At 56.5% G+C, this 22116-nt stretch overlaps 1 protein-coding gene and 1 long non-coding RNA gene across 3 annotated transcripts in view; one reads left to right on the forward strand and one right to left on the reverse strand.

Moving 5' to 3' along the window:
* On the reverse strand, window positions 1-19316 carry LOC141725295 (uncharacterized). Its single transcript, XR_012577159.1, has 3 exons — window positions 17641-19316; window positions 1079-1212; window positions 1-983 (listed from the first exon to the last, which is right to left on the reverse strand). It is a non-coding gene; the product is annotated as an uncharacterized LOC141725295 (long non-coding RNA).
* The window catches only part of WNT2B (Wnt family member 2B), a 16075-nt gene continuing 12993 nt past the window's right edge, over window positions 19035-22116 (forward strand). The window contains exon 1 of one of the 2 annotated variants that reach the window (XM_074528311.1): window positions 19035-20325. In XM_074528311.1, the coding sequence (XP_074384412.1) occupies window positions 20162-20325 (164 nt within the window). In that variant the 5' untranslated portion in view covers window positions 19035-20161. The remainder of the gene's footprint in view (window positions 20326-22116) is intronic. The other variant, XM_074528310.1, reaches the window with a different exon arrangement.

Below are 22116 nucleotides of genomic sequence, written 5' to 3' on the forward strand. Positions count from 1 at the left end.
GCCTCGGCACAAACACACACACGCTTAGTAACATAATCTCTTAAAAGCAAAATCCCAGAAATTCCTTTTTCTTCGTGGAAAATGTTGCCTGGGGGAGAAGCTCATAATGAAGGATGAAAGCTTAATCCTTGAAGCAGAGCAGGACTGGGGGGGAAGAGTATAAACATGACAGTTGTTGCTCAGTGAGTCGGAAAAAAAAGGTGAAGGGATGAAAGTTGTGTTGGGGCAGGAGGGTGAGGGCTGTGGGGATGGGCTGTGGGAGCCCAGCAGCGCTTCCTCCCTGCCCGGGCCATATCCATCACCCCAGGCCTGGCCCTGACCAAGGCACAGGTGATCCTGGCAGTTTCAGCAACACAAAAATGCCCTGTGCTCTCTAGTGAGGTGGGAGCGTAAATGATGCTCTGTGCTCGTGTAATGCACGGCTGGGGACAGCCCTGGCTTACCAGGTGTCAGCATTAGCAGCACTGGGAAGGAGCTTCAATCAGCATCAGGCACTGAGCACTATGAAATAAAGCACCAGAGTGTGTCAGATCGGTTTTCCCACGTTTTCTGAGCTGTCAGCACGGACACTGTGACCATGCTCAGAGGAAATGCACTGCAGGAAGCAGCTTTGCAGCCCTCACTGCCACCCCTCAGTAACCACTGCTCTGACCTGCCTTCTGCAAAGGCACAGAAAACCTGTTTAAATCAAAGTTAAACCCTCTGCAGTGCTGCCTGATTGAGGCTGAACCTCCCTGCCAGCAGGCAGCAGGAGAGGCAGGGCAGTGACAGGAGAACAGAGCCAGGGACAAGGACATGGGGGTCATGCACTGGTGGCCACGTTCATGGCTTTGGGCTGATGGTTTGGGGCAGAAATGGGAATTTTCCACAGTGGATCTTGGCAGGTCCCAGCGAGCCAGACCGGGTCAGAGCCATTGCTTGTCCCAGGAGGTCCCCAAGACAAAAATCTGTGAAAGGGCTTTTCCTTGCATGGCATCCCCAGTCTGAGAGGGAAAAACAAACAAAAACAAGTTCCACTTCTGTATTTTGAATTGGCAGTGGAGCAGCAGAGGTGGGGTTACACTCTCCAGAGCCCAACCTGCTCTGTCTTTGCTCACTGCACAGCAACGCTGTTTATGGACTCAGATTCCAACCTTCTCCTCTCTCGAGGCTGTGAAGATGTATTTCCTCTTGTGCCATTTCTCCTTCTGGCAAGCAGGCTCCCAGGTGGGTCTGGAAAATGTCAAAGTGGGAAATAAGGTTGTTCGCTGAAAAAAAAAAAAAAAAAAAAAAGAGAGAGAGAAGCAAATGGGAAAGACAAAAAGGAACAAGGCCCAGAGGGGCAGGGCGAGGTCTGCTGGGAGGAGGGTGAGCACTCAGGCATGGTCAGGATGGAATTCCCGCTCTGTGCCACCGCTGCCATGTGCCAGCTCTGGGCACCACGGCTCCATCAGCATGGCTGAAGGCTCTGAACTGCTCATCCCTGGAGCCGGCTGGAAACACAGGGCAAGGCAAAAAGAAATAAAAATAACTCAGAGCTGACCTCTCTGCAAAAGAACAGCAAACAGCAGGCAGGCACCTGCTCTGGTGATGTTTGGGGTGCCTTGCACCACTTCTGCCTGGGGACCCTCACCCTGCCCAGTCAGGGGCAGCCCCATGCACAGAGGTGACAGGTGACACCACCAGAGCAGGGCACACAGGGGACAGGTGACACCCAGAGTGTGCCAGGCTGCTGGGGCAGGGCACACCGGGGACAGGGGACACTCCAGAGCATGGCCAGGCTGCTGGGGCAGGGCACACCGGGGACAGGTGACACTCCAGAGCATGGCCAGGCTGCTGGGCAGTGCCACCTCTGCCTGCTGAGCTCCTGGCCAGGAAAGCCCAACCTGCTCATGGCTCTGCTCTGAGCCGGAGCAGAGCAGGCCAGGGCCGCCAGGCTGGGCACAGATGCTGCAGATTAAAGAATCAGAGCAAAGCTGGGAGGTTTCTGCTGAAGACATTTTTCCATTCGTGAGGCCATGGGGTGGAGCGGGCGAGCGGGGGGGCAGCGCCTGCAGCAACAACAAAAGGCAGAGCAAGGGGGAGGGGAGCACAGGGAGAGATTTTTGATTCATACTCAAAAATTACCCAAACTTTATTGCCAGAATGTCTACATTTTTATGTGCTTAAGCACAGTGAGTTATGGAAATCTTAGAACAATGGAATGATCTCCTTCATTGCCCTCAACGCGTTCAAAGTCACCACCCCTCCTCACCAAGAGGAATCTCTTCTTCTGTTTTACTGACTTACAAAAATGCCTCTGCTATCAACACCCTCCACGTGCATCTCATAAATACCAGGGTGGGACACGGGGCTGTTGGTGGGTGTTTTTATAAACCCATCTTTGCCCTAACCCTTCCTCAAGAAAGTTTTTATGGCATTTGGTTGATTTGGCAAATTTTCTGCTATAACCTGCCTGAACAAGAGGGGCTGCGAATTCCTTGATTCAGGTCCAAGCTCGGAGCTTTGTGGTTCCCCTGCTCTTGTCTTTGCTCTGTGGGAGTCCCTTATCTGTCAGTCACGTACTGATCTTATAAATCCTCTGCCTCTCCATGTGAGAGCATTGCAGGGCGTGCCTTACACGCTCCATCTGCCAGGTGAGGAGCAGCAGCGCCAGCAATCCGGCTCCAGCACGTGCTTTGCAGCCCTGAACATGCAGAATGAAGGAGGTTTGGGTGGGTTTTAGCTCTGTAGAGCAGGCATGGGGAGCAGAGCCATTCATTCCTGGGAGCACCAGCAGCAAGGATCCATGGATGCCCTCCCAGTGCAACCATCCTGGGCACTGCCCCAGGCAGGGATGCTCTCCTCCAGGGACAAATCCTTCCCACAGCAGCTGTGCCTGCAGGGAGCTGTACCAGAGCGTGCGTGCAGCAAGGGCCAGCAGAGAGCACACGCCAGGGTGGTTTCCTTTGCTGCAGAGATAATTCCTCCCCACCCGCCCCGAGCAGCGTCCTCCTGGGCTGCACAGCCGGCCACACAGCCTGGACTCTGATTTACAGCCTGCCAGCTGACGGAGCTGCAGGCAGAGAAAGTGCTGAGGTGGGAGAAAACGAGCGCCAGGCCGGGAGGATTCGGGAGCCAGGCTCGTCCCACCTTGGCTGAGCCGTGCCTGTGGCTGTGCAGGGAGCAGGGAGCAGCTCCTCAGCGCCAGGGGAATGGAAACGGATGGGAAACCCCGATGTCCACACAAACCCTCCTGATTTCCCTCATTTCCCAGGCTCGTCCTGGCCATCCTGCCCTCGCTGGGGAGAGGGAGGCTGAGCGAGCCACTGGAAAACGTCTCCAGCCCCATAAACCCACACCATTGTTTATAATATTCCTAAGTGCCATTGCGTGATGATAGCTGCGCTCTGACAGAGAAAATTTACTTTTTTCCTTATTTTTTAAATAAAGTTTGGAAGCTGCAAGTCCCCCAGAAGATGCTTTGGCCATTGTCCTGGGCTTGTTTGTTTTTCTGCTTACCCTAAGTGACACAGGGAGGGCCCTGTCCTGCTGCTGATGTTCTGGCACTGTCACAGCACCCACAGAACCCACAGCACGGTGCTGTGCTCATCCTGAACCAGACAGTCTGAATCCCTGCTGGTACCAGGCTGGCAGCCAAAATCCCAGCACAGAGCCTTCTACCAGCTTCCTTCCTTCCTTCCTTCCTTCCTTCCTTCCTTCCTTCCTTCCTTCCTTCCTTCCTTCCTTCCTTCCTTCCTTCCTTCCTTCCTTCCTTCCTTCCTTCCTTCCTTCCTTCCTTCCTTCCTTCCTTCTTTCCTTCCTTCCTTCCTTCCTTCCTTCCTTCCTTCCTTCCTTCCTTCCTTCCTTCCTTCCTTCCTTCCTTCCTTCCTTCCTTCCTTCCTTCCTTCCTTCCTTCCTTCCCTTGGATTTAAAGGATGAAAATTAAAAGCTGTTGATGTGCTGGATGAAATTTATCAGTGCCCATTTCACATCCCGGGGGATGGAGCCATTACTTTGTCGTTGCTGTTTGTGTGCAAACACTCCTCCAGAGGAGTCAGGCACTTTGCTGGGGGCACTGCAACTTCCTCCAACCTCCAGTTTGCTTATATTGTGCTAAAACCAAACAAACAATCCCTGAAAGGCAGCAAGGGCTGCAGGGATCTTCTAAGAAAATTGCAGCAGGGATTTATCAGGGCTTCAGTGCGGGACACAGCTGGGATTTGCGAAGACACTGAACCCACTGATGGGCACCCACGGCTCTGGGTGTCAGCAGATGTGGCCGTGTCCCTGGTCAGGGATGGGGCTGACACCTCACTGACCTGTCTTTCCATCCCCTGAGGCAAAACAAATCACAGAGTTATGGAATCACAGAACATGCTGAGCTGGAAGGAGCCCACAAGGGCATCAAATCCAGTTCCTGGCGCTGCACAGCACAACCTCAAAACAGGAAACAAGGGATAGGACATCTCTAAACAGATTGAAGGTGGTTTAGGTGGTTTATGCCATTAAAGGTTTTATAAAGTGCCCTGATCACACTCCTTGGTCACTATGGTTTTGATAATAAATAAGAAAATGAGCTGGAGAACTGAAGGGAAGGGAATGGCCTGGAGGGCAGTGGGTTGGTGTAGAATCAGTGTGGACAAAAAAGTGAGCTTGTAACAGCAACCAAGCCATGACTGATGCACAGTCAAGCACCTCAAAACTTGGACAAAGTAATTGCAAAATCCACAAACACTGAATGCAGTGCAAGCATCATGAGTCTGACACTCAGCTTCTCCTCGCTGAGCTGATGGTGCAACAGCTCACAAGGCAGAGGTCAAGATTCCCCCGTTCCTCTGTTCAATATGCATCATTCTGGTTTTTCCATGCTGTTGGACACGAGAAGGAAGGAACTCCCTGTGAATGAGGCGGCAGGGCGAGACTCTGATTCCTTCCCAGCTCCTCCCTGAGCCGGGCCTGGCTGCCAGGCACCCGCACCCAGCCCGGCAGGAAAACAGCGCAGAGAGGGAAAACGCTGCAGTCTGGGGTGGGCAAACAGCCTCTGGAAAGGCCCTGAATGTGCGCCCTCAGCCAAGAGCTGCCCGGGCTCTGTCGCCATCCCCGTGCCCACAGCCCCCAGCCCCTCGTGGCTCTGCATGCATGGGCCGACTTGGCAGGCATCTCTCCATCCATTACCAGTGGATGCAATGGAACTGGCTGACAATGGGCTCAGAGGCTGCCAAAATCCAACATGAGGGCTGCAGATGTCCCTGGGACCGGCAAACCCTGCTGGAAGATCCCTGAGGAATGAAAGGTTACCCTCAATTTGCTTCAGATGCTGCTCGCACCGTCCCACAGCCATCGCCGGAGGAGGGGCATCCATCGGAGAGAAAAGATAAATCCAGCTCTGCCTCCAGACTGTTATTGTCTCCTCTGGTTCAAATTAAGGGACTCGCGTCATTTTTTATGTGTTGCCATTTGTCTTTTACCTGGGGGCATTGCAGAAAGGAAAGGAGAAAAGGTGAATCTAGCACGAAAGCAGGGAAGGAGCAGAGTCTTTAGCAGCCAATTAACTGAGCTGACATCGGGTTCTCCCTCAAACATCAAACCGGAGATTAAATGCAGGCAGACACAGATAATGCCTTGCAGTGGGTCCAGTGATAAATCAGCACAGTGGCCGTGGCTGCACAGCAGCATCCAGAGCTGATCCCAGGGATGATAGAGAGGGATCCAGCCCTGATCCTGATCCCAGGGATGTCACAGAGCGATCCAGCCCTGATCCCAGGGATGCTCCTGTGAGTGCATCAGAGCAGCTGAGCTCCCCACAGAGCCCCATGGTGCCACAGCCCTGGGAATGCCCTGGCACAGGGAGAAATGCATTACCTTGCCATGAATTTTCCATGCAAAAGCCAAAATAACTGTTTCATTGGAAATATGGAATGAAATTTAGACCTATGATCTGTGCAACTTTTATCAGAACACAAGCAGCTCTAACCCAAAGCAGGCTCAATGTGTTTGGTGATTTAATTCAAAAAAATATTTATTTTCTTTTTGTCGAAAGCAGATCCGTCTCATGTTTCCACTGAAAGAAAATGTAAGATTTTAGAAAACAACAGTTTGATGAAAATCTGTTACTCCTGCCCTGTTTGGAGCACTCAGGGAGAGCTCCATCCCACACCCAGCACTCGACCTGGCTAACCACAAACCACACGTCTGCCTTGGGTCAGGCTCCTTTTTTCCAGCACTCTGATTATTTTTTCTCCTGAGGATAGGGCTGGGAAGGACTCAGCCTTCAGCTCAAGACAAATCCTGCCCTTTCAGTAAAGTGTAATAAACTTCTTCCCCTGACACATAGGAAAATGTTTTAAGGCAAGACTTTATAGAGAGCATCAATCACTTTGGAGGTGATGGAATTGCTGCAGAATTATAAGCAAGTCTGAAGTGTCTACAGAGGACTCTAAACACTGTCTTCTATTTATTCTCTGTGTCCTTTGTAAATGTAAACTTCTGTGGAGTTCAGAGGCCCTTCCGTCTCCACGGCCTGTCAATCCAGCACCTTTCACCACCGCTAAAATCACAATTAAAAAAAAAAGGGGGATTACAAAAACAAACACAGAGCTCACGCGCGCGAGTGATGGCTGCGGACTGTTGTGGGAGCAGCGCTGGGATCCTGCCCTGGGCCCACATCTCCACAGCCCTGCAGGAACAGGAGCCCTGAGCCTCCTCCTGCCAGCCTCCCTTGGGCAGTGGCACCTGTGACGGTGGGCCGGGGGCAAGGGACGAGCAGGAGTGAGGATGGAGCAGTGCTGGCCACAGCACCCAAATCTGGGGGCTCTCTGTGAGCCCATCCCACCTCTCAGAGCAGCAGGAGAGGGAGGGCAAGGCCAGGATGAAATCCCAGAGCAGGCAGGGATGGAGGCCCAGCTGGATGCAGGGAGTTTCCCCCTGGCTGAGCACGGGCAGGTTGTTATCTCCCCCAGACTCAGGCAGCCAGGGAGGGTCACAGTGCCCTCCTGCATAAACAGCCACCAGGGCTCATGCAGAGGACAGGGCACTGACAGCAGGAAGGAGCTGGGTGTGGGAGAGCCATCCCAGCTGGGATGCTGCATAGGGGAGCAAGTGGGAAGCGACTTTTTCTTCCACAGAATGAAATGAGAGATAAAATCTCCATAAAGTTAGAAGATAATCTATATTAAAAACTTCTTTTTGACAAAATAGCTGGGAGAATTACTTTATACATTGAAATATTCCACAGTTGCTTTAGGGGGAAAATAGTCTCATTTGAAAAACACCTTTAATGAGAGGTTTCCTCTGACCCTGGAGCATCCTGATCCCAGCACCCTGGGCACAGAGACTGCAGGGGGACAAGTTGCAGTGTTTTGCCCTTACCTGTGCCTGAGAGACAGTCCTCAGTCCCACTCCTGCCTTGCTGGGAATTTACTTTACTAGTTGGTGTGGCACTGGTTCTTTCCAGCATCTCTAGTTCTCTCAACAGCCCTTGGCCTCCAAACCCACATCAAAACGCAATTGTTCCAGCAAAAAAGCAGCGTTTTGGGGGCTTCCCTGTAACACCCTCACTAAATCACGCTGTCAGGCCAGAGCTCAGAAAGGCAACAAGGGGGAAAGCGTGGAGAGGCGCCCACGCACCTCCTGATGCTCACTGGGATCCCCCATCCCCTGCAGGGCCGGGGTCTCAGAGCTGCGCCCGGCGCATGTCCTGCAGGTGCGGGTCCCCCCGGCACAGTGGCCCCGCGGGGCGGCACCAGCCGGGCCAGCCAGCCGGGCCGGTACCATCCTGCACCCAGCCGGGCCGGTGCCACCCGGTACCAGCCGTGCCAGCCGGGCCGGCAGCCAGCAGGTAGCGCTGCGGCTCCGTCCCTGGCCCCGCCACGCCCCCGGAGCGTCCCGCGGGGCCGTGTGTCCGTCCCGGCCCCGCAGGACACCGGGCCGGCGGTGCCAGCGCTGCCCCCTCACGACACCGGGCCGGCCGTGCCAGAGCTGCCCCCTCAGGACACCGGGTCGGCCGTGCCAGCGCTGCCCCGCTGTCCCCGGGATCCCGGGCCGCGCCGTCCGTGCCGTCCGGGGCTCGAGCCGGGGTGCCCGGAGCGGGGCCGTCCCTCGGGGCTCCCGTGGGCACGGAGCGCTGCTGCTGCTGCTGCTGCTGCTGCTGCGAGCCCTGCGCGGGCCGGGAGCGGAGCACGGCCCCGTTCGCTGCAGGTCTTGTTCGTGGCGTGCTCCGGAGCGCTGAGACATTCCAGCGGCGTTCCGCTGCCTCCTGGCTGCCCTGCAAACAGCTGATCCCTGTAGGATCGCACCCGCAGCCTTTCCCGGCGCTGACCTGCAGCATCCCTGCCTCCCCAGCCCACCCCGTGGCCTCCCGCCCTGCCTTCTGCTGGTTTGTTTGCACTGAAGAGTCGCTGTAGCAGAAGTGCAATTCCAGCAAAAGCTGGCAGGGAATCCAGGGGCCAAGTCCGGAGTAAATTCTGATAATGCTGTGTTTACATCAGGAATTTCTTTGGCAGATTAATCACATGAATGAAGGAGCAGATGGGAACTGGCTGCAGACACCGTGAGGGAATTCCAGCCAGGGCCAGGCTGGCAGCCCGGCCCTGGGAGCGGGACCAGCTCTGCAGGAAGCAGGGCCGGGGTCAAACAGGGATCAGGGCTGGGGAAAGCAGCACCCAGAGGGGAGCTCTCCTCCAGGAGCAACTCGAGGGCAGCCAGGGCAGCAGCTCGGCCCCTTCACATGCCAGCCTGTCCTTCCCAGGCTCGTGGCATCCAGGAAATGCTGGGCATCAAGGGCATCGCTTCAGGAACGGCCTCATGTCCTGCTGCCAGCCTCACCCTCACCACCTGCTGCTTCTGCCGGCTCCAGACTCAGGTTGCACTCGAGTTTAGAAGTACCCAAGGTCAGAATTCCCCAGGGAGCAGTTGACCAGCCCGGGCACAGCCGCCTGTCAGTCAGTGCAGGACAGACAGAGCCACCACCACAGCTGCCTTTTATTTCCCAGCAGCTGGGATGCCAAACTTCTCCCAGACCGGGGAGTTATTCCCAGAGTCAGGCACTCAGGAACGTGCCATGTGCCTGCTGAAACAGCCATTTGCACCAGCCCTGGTGAAACAGCCATTTGCACCACAGAGTAGCTGTGCCTGCCTTGCCAGGTGCTTTCCCGAGGAGTGACAGGCTGCCAGGTCTGGCACAGGGCAGTACGGATGTGCTGGGAGCAAGACCACAGAGCAGAGTGTGGGGGCCTTCACTGGCCACAGAAGGCTGTTTGTGAGAGGCAATGGCCTTCCTACGAGCTGCTTCTCCATTCAGAATTGTGTGATCACCTTACAGTGCCTGTGTTTCCCCAGGGAGCTCCAAGGCCAGGCTCCCAGGTGGGCAGCACCGTGGGCAGATGTGGCAATGAGCAACCAGGAGCATGGGTGCTCAGGGAGGATGTGATCTATGTGTGCTTCATGTGGGTTTAACTGCACCCCAGGATCTCCTAATCCCTCTTGCAATAAAGCTGCACACAGATTTACTAAGCATGGTTTGTGTGAGCCAGCAGGCTGTTTTAATGACGCAGCAGCTTGCTGAGGAAATGCCATTACTCCTGCTCCTGGATCCTCCCAAAATGCTCCAAGAGATGGCTCCAAGTGAAGGGCACCAATTAGATCACAACACTCTTGCAGAGTAACAGATTCAGGTTAGCCAGGGTAGACTGGAGACATTTTGATCTCCATAAATCTTTCACTCAGTCTGGCTGAGTGCTGCCCGCAGAGCTCACCAGTGGCACTCGCCCTGGAGCTGCCAACGCACACAGTGCCCATATTGCTGCCAAGCTCTGGGCTGCCCCAACAGGCCACAGCAGGGCCCTGACTGCCCCAGCAGGAGGGACACTGCTCAGGTGTGTCCTGGCCCTGCTCCCTGCCCAGCTCCTGGGAGCCAGGCCTTGGAGCTAACAAGGCTTCCTGCTCTGGGGCCAAAGGAGCAGCTCTGCCCTGGGCTGCTGAGGGGAACATATGGGACCCTTCAGCTGGGAGCACATAAAACTCAGCACTGTGTTAGTCATCAGCTCCCTCGTGCTCCTTGCTCTGCTGGGGACACGACTCCCGCGGCAGCGCCGACAACTGCTTGTGTTTCTGTCGGCTCCAATAAACAGCCGTGCTCAGTGCCACGAGGGGAGAGGGCGCCTGGCAGCTCCGTCCAAAAACAACAAGTTTTGAGTGTGAGATCCTGGCCAGCCCATGGCTCCATCTCTCCGCAGGTTTGCCAAGCAGCGCCGTGGGGAAGCAGGGTCTGAGGGCCAGGATGTCCCAACATGAATAAAGCTCTGCCTCCCTGCCCGCTGCATGGCTGCATTGCCCGTTGCATGGCTGCATTGCCCCCTGCATGGCTGCATTGCCCCCTGCATGGCCGCACATGCTCCAGCTCCGGAGCGGGGAATCACGCTCATTAACATTCCCACAGTGACATCTCCAAAATACTTCAGGGATAAATTGGTTGCTGGCTGATTTGCAAAGCATTCAGGCAAAGTTATCAGGAGGAAGGTTGGTGGGGAGCCAGGAGCGGGACCCCGGGGGAGGCTGCGTGCTCGTGGGTCACTTGGATGCTCATGCCATGGCCTGGGAGCCCAGCCTGGGCCCCACAGGCTGACAGCCTCACACAGCAGCCAGTAAACGTGGTGTAGCTCACCCTCATAAAGGGCCCTGGCGCTGCTGGATAAACAGGACCATGCTGAATGCACACAGTGACCTGGCAGGCCCTGGAGGCATCTCAGCATCTTCACAGCGGTCACAGCATCTCCCTGTGACTGCCAGGGGCACCAGAGGCCGTGAGCCCAGTGCTTGCTGCCATCCCACTGCCTGCCCACAGCCCTGGTCACACACAGGTGTTAGTGGGCAGGATCCCGACAGCCAAAGGGCAACTGGCCATCAAAAAAAGCCAGGCGAGAAAACAAAAAGCCCTCACCGTGTTCTGCATAGCCACGACTCCACACACCCCGTACAGACCAACGCAGCGGCCAACGGCACCCATCAGTCTCCTCCAGCCCACCCTGTCTGGCGGGGATGTGGAGCTCTGGGCTGTCACAGGGCTGGAAAGCTGTGGCTGGAAAACCTGAGATAGGAAGAGAAATGTCGCCCCAAATTTATTGTATTTACTTTCTCCAGTGTTTTCAGAATTTTTTAGTCTTCAATAGTTTATATTATACACATTTATCAGCTTTCCCTTCAGGCTTTTAACCCCAGATTCACTGTCTCAGGTTATAGTGGAAAGTGATGAAATGGGCATTCCTGGAGCATCTGCTCAACAGGAGGGTTGTGGCCAAATTTAATCAAATGGCCAAAACGAACCCACTGCAAGGCTGCTTCACAGTGAAACCTTCAGTATCCCCAGCACTGGGGAGTTCTTGTGGATCTCCACACCCTCACAGCTGCCAGAAGAACCCACCCATTTTATTACCAGCTCTATCCACGTATTTTTATTCATCAGCACTGGAATTATTTTTTCTTTTTTCATTGGAGATGCAGGCAAACCCACATGTTATCAAAAAATATTTGCAACTAAAATGGCCTTTTCTGTAGCAATTCTATTTTTAAAGAGCATTTTCAACTCTGCAAGAAGCCAAGGCAGGCAGCAGTGACACCAACCCCACCAGGGCATGCAATACCCAGCCACGGCAGGAGGGCAATAGTCCTGGAAATAAGGGGAAATCACACAAATGAAGGGAGGACGTGAGCAAAAATGGCATTTAAATCCTGGCAAATGTATAGATAATGAGTAAATTAACTCCCAGGCTGTGATCTATTGAGCAGCAGAGCCCCAAGAGCGGACAAAGGGATCAAAGGCGGGATTTGCCCGCGCTCTGGCCGGGGTGCCCGCCGTGCCCGGGGGCCCAGGCTGCTCGGCAGGGTTCAAAGGAGCCCACACAGCCCCGCACAGTTCCCGGTTTGGGGTCTGCCGGCGGGGGCTGGCCGCGGTGCCCGGCCGGGATAATGCCGCTCCCGCTGGCAGGATTAGCCATATCGCAGCACAGCGGAATCAGACGCTCAGCCCTTAACGGGATTACGCTCCCGGGAGCTCCAATGAAAATACAGACACCCTGCCCACTGCAGCCCCCTGCCCCAGCGGGAGCCCCCAGGGCTGGGCAAAGCCGGACAAGGCGTGGAGCTGAGCGTCCGTGGGGCTGAGTGCCCGTGGGGCTGAGCGCTCGTGGGGCTGAGAGCCCGTGGGGCTGAGCGCTCGTGGGGCTGAGAGCTCGTGGGGCTCAGCGTTCATGGGGCTGAGCGCTCGTGGGGCTGAGAGCTCGTGGGGCTGAGCGCTCGTGGGGCTGAGAGCTTGTGGGGCTGAGCGCTCGTGGGGCTGAGCGCTCGTGGGGCTGAGCGCCCGTGAGGCTGAGCTCTCGTGGGGCTCCGCGTTCATGGAGCTGAGCGCTCGTGGGGCTGAGAGCCCGTGGGGCTGAGAGCTCGTGGGGCTGAGAGCCCGTGGGGCTGAGCGCTCGTGGGGCTGAGAGCCCGTGGGGCTCAGCGCTCGTGGGGCTGAGCACTCGTGGGGCTGAGCGCTCGTGGGGCTCAGCGCCCGTGGGGCTCAGCGCTCATGGGGCTGAGAGCTCGTGTGGCTGAGCTCTCGTGGGGCTGAGCGCTCGTGGGGCTCCGCGCTCATGGGGCTGAGAGCTCGTGTGGCTGAGCTCTCGTGGGGCTCAGCACTCGTGGGGCTCAGCGCTCATGGGGCTCAGCGCCCGGGGGCTGAGAGCTCGTGGGGCTGAGAGCTCGTGGGGCTGAGAGCTCGTGGGGCTCAGCGCTCGTGGGGCTCAGCGCTCGTGGGGCTCTGCAGGGCACATCTCACGCTCTGCAGGGTGCTGGGCAGGGAAGGGGCGTCCATCAGCACAGCAGAGGGGCAGGAGAGGAGCTGGCCAGCCTTCTCCACTGCCAGGGCTGAGGGCCCTGCTGCTAAGGGGGGGCCTTTCAATATTCTTCTTTTGGAAGGATCAAACCTTCCATTTCTATGGAAACACAAACCTTTAGGTGTCCAACCTCAGGGTCTCTGCATTCCTCCAGAGAGGCTGGATGCTTCTCAAGCCACACTCCTCACCACCAGGATTAGCTGAATAACCAGGTCAAAAGCAGTGCCTGAATTCAGCTCAGCAAGGGGCCGCTCTCATTACATCTCTATTTCCTTGAAAAGTGGATTTGCACCAGACCAGACATTTTTAAAGTACGGGGAAGCACCAAGCTAAAGAGAGATGTACATTTTCCAGATTAACAATGATTTTCACCTGCTCCAGCCTGGAATCACCACAATAGCTCTTGACAGCAGCACACAGGTTATCAGAGCAAAGGCTGAAAGCACAGCTTGCTGCCCTGACTCCTTGCTGGATTTCTGAGAGGCTGGCAGCTGAAAAGCTGATCCAATTTATCCACAGTTCATTATCCAACATAGCATGACATTGGGACACTCACAGACATAATCCAGCTTCCTCCTGCCTTGCAAGATGTATTGACCAAAGGCAAGAAAACAGAGCATTAATAGCTCTCCACTGTGCAGCTGAATCTGGGCAGCAGCAATGAGATTCTTTGGGCTATTTCTATCCAATCTCACACAAGAGTAAATCAGAAGCTTCTACATACTTTCATTAAATTTCTCCCCATTAATACCAACATAGCAGAGATCAGAATTTATCCTTTTTTTTATGTTTTCTGGTATTTTAAAAAATGCTAAAACTCTTCAGCTTCTAGCTGAGCTTAAGATGAAAGTTAACCTCTGAACCACAGCAGTACCTTTCATGTAAGGCACAATGCAGAGAGGGCTTTTTACCGTGGGTTTTGCTCAGTAATGTGTATTTCCGACTGTGTTTTCCCCCATCCTCACCTGACTGTGGGAGGCAGGGTACAAGGAGCCACACAAGAGATTTCTGAAAGTGGCAAGAGGCACCGAGTGCCCATGGAATGAGACTGGCCCGGAGTGAGTGTGAACCTTGCTCCATTCCTGGAATTCTTGTAAGCCAGTCTGGACATGCCATGGAGCACCCTGTTCCAGAGGCAGTGTCCCTGCCCATGGCAGGGGTCAGAACACGGCGATCCCCGAGGTCCTGTCCAACCCAACCACTCTGTGATCAGTAAGAGGAGAAAGAGGCCGTGTTCTCTACCCCTGACCACCTGAACCACACCTGAGAGACCATATTTTATACCTTCAGCCCTGGCTGCTGCCCTGGCAGGTGCCCCAGGGCAGCATGAGGGCTTTGTAATAACCTGTTATCTGATCTGAGCTCTCTGGCCTTTCCTCTCTGGCAGACAGTCCTTCAAACCCATTCAGGGATGATGAGTCACTGAAGAAGCACTTAAAATCCATCCTGGATGATAAGGTTAGAGCTATGTGTGGTGCATTTCCTGCCCTAGTTTGGAGTTATGCTTGGGCTCTCCACACTTCCTTGCTTATTGCACTTTCTTTCTCCTTCCAAATCCCCCACCATTCTAAATTGAAAAACCTCAGTGGAAATTCATCAGGACTCAGTGACCACACTGGGCTCCAACAGGGAGCAGGCAGCAAGGACGGATCAGGTTTGGGGAGGCACAGCATTGCCTCTTCAAAGGGCACACCTGTGGAACTTTGACCAGGAGAGCTGGTGCAGTGATGCCACCAGCCCAGGAGCTGCTCCTCACTCAGCTGAACAAAGCAAATAATCTCAGCCACTCAGTGTATGGCTCCTTTAGGCCTTTCACCATCCTCGTGTCCCTCATTTGGACAGCCTCTAACAGCTTTACAGCTTTCCTGCACTGTGGGGCTCAGATGTGCCCCCAGGACTTGACATGAGGCTGCATAAGCACAGTGGGTCCCCTTTGCCCATGTGGTCACCTTTGCCCAGTTGGGTCCCCGTTGCCCAGGTGGGTCACCTCCACCCAGAGCAGGTGACCCCTGTGCCCAGGAGCTGAGTGAGGGTGGGCTCGTGACAGCAGCATTAACTCCTCATCTCTGCCAGGCACCCATCCGAGCCGTGTCCCTGGCTCACAGCATCCTCCTCACTATCAGCAGCGTAGGATAAGAAATTTGCCTCACATCAGTGAAATGATTATTCTTAATACTCAGACACTGATCATATTCCTGAGGAAAAGGAAGCATAAATCCCTCCCTGCAGTGACAGCAGCAGCCCGCATCCCTAGATAGGAGCGAGCTAATTAAACCTGGTCACTCCAGCCAAAGCCCAGCCAGCGTGTTTGTGCAAGCTCTGCGGTCAAAGCACGTGAAGGATTTGGCCCAATTTCCCCATTTTCATTAATCACAGGGAAAATTCTCCACTTAGAAACAATGCTGGAGATATACCTGATAGGGCTCTTTTTCTCCCTTGGCCACTTCCCACTTGGCAACAGGGATGAAGTTCTGCCTTTGCAAAACATTTTGAAACCTGTTTCTGTTCCAATTCAGAATCACCCACCCCAAAGCTTTCCAGGTTATCTGTAAAATAAAACCTAGAGAAATTGATGGCTTGAAATGCTTCAAACTGATAAACTCAAAATATATTATTTTAACTGCAATTTTGGTTCACGTTATAAAGCAGAGTGAAAATGTTAAAACCCACAGAAAATGGTTATAAAGCAGAAAATGTTAAGAACCACTGAACAAATAGCCTTTGGAAATGGGAAATGTTGTTTTGAAATTGAAGAAATAGAATGTTTTTGCCCTGGCGGCCACCTTCCCTTTCCTCCAAAGCTTGACAGAGTTTCACAAAACATTTCAAGTTTGATGTGCTGTGTTTTGGGGGGAGCTGAGCTGTGTCTGCTGGGGAGGGTAAGGAGAAACTCCAGGAGCAAAGAAAACAGCTGGAATCCAGACAAGGTGCCACAGTGGGATCAGTCCCTCCAGCTGGGCTCCAGGGCTGGTTTAGTTTGGGTTTTGGTGCCCCTGAGCCCCATTTGGGCTGCTCAGGAGTGTCCAGGGGCGGCAGAGCAGCTCCGGGATGAGGAGCAGGCAGCCCGTGCTGCTCCACTCCTGTAAAAACCCAGCCCAAACCCTTCCCCGGTTATAAATAAAGCAGCCAGTGACCCGGGAGATCAATCAGTGGCTGGTGTCTCTGCGTGATGTCACGGCGTGTTTTTCCACAGGCCTGTGGAGTGTCAGCCCGTCTGGGTGCCGGTGGCAGCCGGGCCGGGCAGATTGATGGCCGCGCTCACCCGCACGCAGCGCTCACAGAGGCCTCTGTGGGATGATGGAAACCGGGGCTGCTCAGCGAGCCGTGGGGATTTTTAGGTGTTACTGCACCATTTCTGGCCCTCGGCGACTGCCATGGCTAGCACAGCTGGATTTTGGGTGATCCATCTGAGCCTGGTGCTCAGAGCTGGATTTGGGGTGATCCATCTGAGCCTGGGTGCTTGGGCACATGGGGCTGCTCCAGCCTGTCAGTCTGGAGGGCAAGGAGGGGAGGGATGGAGCCAGGTCTGAGCTGATGCCACAGTTTGGGATGGATCTTGTGATGGGAAACCTGTTCCCTCTACTGCACCTGGCAAAGGCCTTGGGAAGGCACAAAAGCTCCTGGCTGGAAATCCAGGTCTGACATCAGGGTTTTAATGTCACTATTTGACCTTTACTCCTGCTTGCATTTGAACCTACAGCCTGATCCTGTTCCCCTGTCTGCCAGGCAAGGGCTGCTCAGCCCCAACCAGTGGGCACACGTGGGAGGGACAGAGTCCCCACAATGTCTGTGCCCAGATGGCAACGGAGGCCAAGGGGTTACACACACCACATGGCTGCAAGGCTAGGCACTGCATGTCCACACAGCAATTCATCAATGAATCCGAGAAGGAACAGGGCAATTAACACTGGGAGCAGGGGATAGACTAACTAAGCACATGCTGTCACTCTGCTAACAGGGCTGCCTGTGCCTGTTTGTTTGGCTCCTGTTTCTATGGAGGTAGGGGCCATGTCGAGGGGTCAGCTCAATGCTCTGGTTATTTGTATCTACCCAAAATGCTTTCTTACCCTCTCAGGGCCCAAGGAGATAGCCAGGGGCTAACTGGGGACTGCTCAGCCTTTGGGAGCTGTGTTCTTTTGGGGGATAAGAGAACACACCCTTCCTACCACAGCCAAGTGCTGGAGGCACCAGTCGCCTTTGCTGGATCAGGCAAAGCTCATAGAGGGCCCTGGGCAGTGACAATGTCCAGCACTGTGTCCCCTGTGCGCTGTGGCTGCGGAGGAAATGAGCTCGACAGAGGCTGCAGTCCCAGCAGCACACAGCCCCTCACCAGCCCCTTCCCTACAAGTCCAGGAGCTTGGTCAAGCTGCATTATCAACCCCAAAATAAGCTCCCAATAAATATGTCAATAAGAGGTCTTTGTTCCCTCGGAAAAGGGCTTCCCATGAGGCGAGCCAGCCTGGCACTGAGGGTTATCCCAGGACAGTGATTTCTCCCCTGGCCGTGATTATGCAAGGCTCAGAGTTATTCCTGGGGCTGCCACGTGAGAGGTGAGCTCCAGGCACAGCAGCAAGCCCAGCGCCGCCTCCCCTGGCACCCAGCACCTGTGCCTGCACAGTGACAGCAGCAACCCACCCAGGAGAGACAGCTGGAGAGGCAGGGGCAGCGAGACCCCTGCCTCCATCTCCAGTACAGAGGGGCACCTTCTGCAGGGAAGGGGGGTCTGGTGCCCACCCATGGCTTGCAAACCACGGAGCAGCTCTTGGAGCAGGGAATGCTACACGCCAGTCTTGCCCATGCATTTACTTACCCTGCTCTCCTCCTTAGGCATGGCGCTGGCCATGGACTGCTCCTGTGCCCCTCGCCGCAGCTCTGTGTGTGATGCTGGCCCTGCAGCAGCTGCCCCAGCGCTCTGGCATGACCAGCCACCACCTTCAGCGCCCAGAGTAGGTCTGTGGAATAACCGACCTGCTGAGAAAATAGAGAGCCCGTTCCTTTGAAGTTAATGAGTTGTGAAAGCCTTTGAAAGCAGAGCCTTGTTTATTTACTCCCCACAGCTCATGTGGATGAAGCACGCAGTCACCCTGAGCACTGCTAATTTGAATGGAAGATCAAACATGAGGCTCTGCCCCGTTGGAGGACTGAGAGCTGCCCTGGCCTCCTCACTGCCCAGTGCAGGGAGAGCCTCCAACAAACCCAGGGCAGTCCATGGGCTCTCAGGTGGGGTTTATGGACACAAGCACCAAATAAGCCACCAGGCTGACAGAGAAATTCAGAGTCCTGGGTGCAAAGCGCCCAGCCTGAGCATTTCACTTCAACACCAGAATTCAGCTGTGATCCCTCCTGCGGACAGCAGCACCCTCCCTCCCAGGGCTGGCACTGAGCCCCTTGTTCTCATCCTGAGTTTCAGCCCCAGCCTGCCCAGCACCACAGCCAAGACCTGCACATTCACAGGAACATCATGCCTGCCACCTCCTCCCTTTCCCTCCCCATGAGAGCAGGACACTCAGGCTCCTGTCTTTGTGTAGAAACAACCCAGTAACAGAGAAAATCTCCCAAAACGGCCACAGCAGAGCATCCAGCACTCTGCCCACTGTGATGGGTCTTCTAAACAAATTCACAGCCTTCCACAGTCTATAAATATCAGCCTTTTCAGTGCCACCACTCTGGGGATAAGCTGTAATGCAATATTCTGTGTGGGCACTCGGACAAAAGGACAGCACCCCACCAGCACCAGCTTTCTGTCACTGCAGTTTTCTGAAGTATAATTGGATTATAACCGTGTGTGAGCTTCTAGCCCCTGTTTCTCTCAGGCTGGGGAAGTCTCTCTCTAATCTGAACAACGAGAATAGGAAGGAAAGAACAGAATGAGCTGAGCTGGCTCATGGGGAGGGGGCAGCTGAGAGCTCTGGCAATGGGGAAAGGACTTTGATGGATAATGGGGTTTACAATCGCAGTAATTAATCAGGTATATCGCTAAAGTGGACAATGAGAGGTGACCAAAATGCCTGCTCACCTCCATGGTGTGGAAGGAGCACAGGCAAGAGGGAACTGCCAGGCAAGGCTGGTTTTCACCAGCTGTCAGTCACCGGTTTTAGGGTGATGAAGGAAGGAAAGCTGAGAGCCCAGGGCAGTTCATCCACGCGCCCTCCCCGTCCCACAGGCACAGGTGACAGAGGCACGAGGGGAAGGGAGGGCAAAGGGCTGTGTCTGAGCTTGGGCACTGATACTCGATGGCGGCTCTCGCTGTGGCCAGCACCATCCCGGGGAGTGTATCTGTGTCCCTGTCCCCAGACCGCTGCCTGCGGGTCCCCGGGCACCCGTGGGGTCCGCACCGCCTCCTCCCCATGGCGGGGACCGTCCCGGCCGCCTCGCCAGCTCCCGGCAGGGCGATCTCAGTGCGCTGCCCGCTCCTGCCCGCCCCGGGCGGGCGCGGGGCCCAGCGGAGCGCGGCTCCCCCGCGGTTTCCCACCCAGCAGTGACACCTGGCGGGGGCAGCGCTGGCGGAGCCGGCCCCGGCCCCCGCATCTACATCCCGCATCCTGCATCCCGCATCCCGCATCCCCATCCCGCATCCCCATCCCCATCCCCATCCCTATCCCCATCCCGCATCCCACATCCTCATCCCGCATCCCACATCCCCATCCCGCATCCTGCATTCCCATCCCGCATCCCCATCCCGCATCCCGCATTCTGCATCCCCATTCTGCATCCCCATCCTGCATACCCATCCCCATCCCGCATCCCCATCCCGCATCCCGCTGAGCCCCTTCCCCGGGCGGGGCCCGACGGGGCGGCCGCGAGCGGCGGCTCCCGGCGCATCCCCGCGGGCGCGGGCGCGGTGGTGGGAGCGGCCCCGGTGCGGGGCGGCGCGGGGGCAGGAGCCCGGAGGGGGCTGTCCGACGTGCCCTCGGGGAGGCGGGGGTCGGTCCGGCCGGAGCGGCGGCTCCGCGCCTCTGACTCTGCCCAATGAGAGCCCGCAGCACGGCGGGCGCCGGCAATATTTGGCCGCGGCCCCCGCGCTCCCATCCCCAGAGCGCCCTCGCCCTCCGCGCAAGGCCCTCCATGGCCCGGCCCGGCCCCGCCGCCCGCCCCGCGCCGCTCGGGGGGCGCGGGCCCCGCTGAGCGCCCCCGGCCCCGCGGGGAGGGACCCGCGCCCGCCGCCCCCCGCGGCAGCATGAGCCCGGGCGCGGGGGCCCAGCCGGGGCTCGCTCAGCAGCGCGGAGCCGGCGGACGCGCCGCGGGGCCGTGACGGGCAGTGCCCCGAGGGGAGCGCGGGCAGGACCCCCTTCCCCGGTCGTTTCTCCGTCTGGACCCCGCCCCGGAGAGATATGCTCAGCCCAAACCGCCTGGAAGCGTCTCCTGGGATTGCCGTGGCCCCCGGGCGTACGGAGTGCGGAGCCTTCCCTCGGACGGCGGGCGCGGCCCCCCGGCTTTGCCTTCCCCTCGTCCTCCTGCTGCTCGCCCTGACGCCCCGCGCCGACTCCTCGTGGTGGTGAGTGAGTCCCGACCGCGGCGCCGCCGCCCCGACGGTCCCCGGGCACCGCGGGCGGGAGCGGGACGGGGATGGAGATGGAGACGGGGATGGAGATGGGGACGAGAACGGGAATGGCCGGGAACGGGGACAGGGCGGGGACGTGGATGGGGATGGGGACGGGGAAGACCGACCAGGGGACGCGGCAGCGCCGGCGGGAGCGCAGCGAGCCCCGCAGCGCCCGACGTGCGGCCGTGGGAGCCGGCGGGACCGGCCGGGCCGTGCGGGCTCCCCGCGGCTCCACCTGCGCGGCTCCGGCCGCGTCCCGGGCTCCCGGAGCGGAGCGGCGGCCGGAGCGGGGCCGGTACCGGTACCGAGTCCTTCTCCGGGGCGCCGTCACCCGAAAACGCCGCCGCTCCCTCCCTGGGGATGGGACTCGCCGCAGGGACATCCGGGTCTGTCGGGGGCCGAACCCCGTGCGCTGTGCCGCCCCTGACAGCCTTCCCTCCCCGGACACGGCGAGCAGGAGCAGGAGGATGAGCCCCTCGGTGCGGTTCGGGCAGGGGAAGCGCCAGCGGCTCGGATCCGCTGATCCACCCCGGCCCCGCCGGAGCTCCCATCCCCGCGGGCTGCAGTTATTTACTCTGCGCCTGGGAAGCGAAGAAAGTTGATGTCCCCCTTCCTTTAGATAAGATGAGGCTTTGTAAGAGACAGAAATGACGCCATAACAAAAACCTTCTGGAAATTAGTCCCCTCCTGCCCCGGTTCGTGTAACAATGAAAATTCATCTATTCAGAATGACAGTAATTAGGAAAACAAGGATCGAGAAGTTTTCCAAGTGACCCTGTGCTGTTTCAGTAGTTCAGCAACACTAGAGAAAAAAAATAGTTGGCTGCAGTAAAGTTCTCAGTGTCCCCCACCCTGTAAAAGTCCTCTCTAATCTTGTGGAAAACAATATTTTCCATGCCAATCTCATCATCATTAACAGATCACGGTGGATGAGGCAAAATTTAATCAAATTCAACCCATCGGCCACTGGTAGAAAACGGTAGTTTCTGGAAATTCTCAGCTACCGTGGAGCGCTCTGTAAGGGGCCGGGAGCACTTAATAGCCATGCAGATAGCACAAGTATTCCCGGTGTTTGAGAGCACGTCTGGGCGTGTGGCGGCCCCGGCCGGGCTGGCATCCCTCGGAGAGCGATTCCAGGGTGAGAGGGGCTGGTGGGAAAGCTGTGGGGCTCGGAGGGAGCGGGAGCTCAGGGGACAGGCTGCTCGGGCACCTGGCGGCAACTGAGCACAAAAGCAGCTTCTTCAAGAGACCAGAAAATGCTTTGGGGGACAAACGGAAAGTAGAAAGAGCAAGGCTGTTCACAGCCATGCCAGAGGAACTTTCCCGAAGCCTGGTCAGCTGAGGGGAACTGGAATCACTGGGAGAGAAAATGAGTCACTGTTGGGGAGTCTCAGGTTCATACAAGCACTGACCTGGCTTCCAGAGCCAGCTCTGCCCCAACCCAGCAGGGCAGGTGAAGGCAGGATTGCTTCTGTGGGCAAGGTGAGGCTGCTTAAATGTGAAAAGCTGAGGAGGGAAGGAAAGGACAGTGGAGAAGTTGAATTATTTCCATTATCACAGAGGCTGGAGAATGAGAGGTTCGTTAGAGCTGAGGAGTGGGTGCAGGGATAACATGGCTGGGAAAAAAGGAGGAATGGAGCAGTCACAGCATCATCTGCCCGGGGCTGGGCAGTTCTGGTAACACACGTGCTGCAGGGTGGGAATTCCTTCTTTAGGAGGGGTGTTAAAACCACCTATTGCCCG

Source organism: Zonotrichia albicollis, chromosome 28 (assembly GCF_047830755.1).
Source record: "Zonotrichia albicollis isolate bZonAlb1 chromosome 28, bZonAlb1.hap1, whole genome shotgun sequence".
Lineage (NCBI taxonomy): Eukaryota > Metazoa > Chordata > Aves > Passeriformes > Passerellidae > Zonotrichia > Zonotrichia albicollis.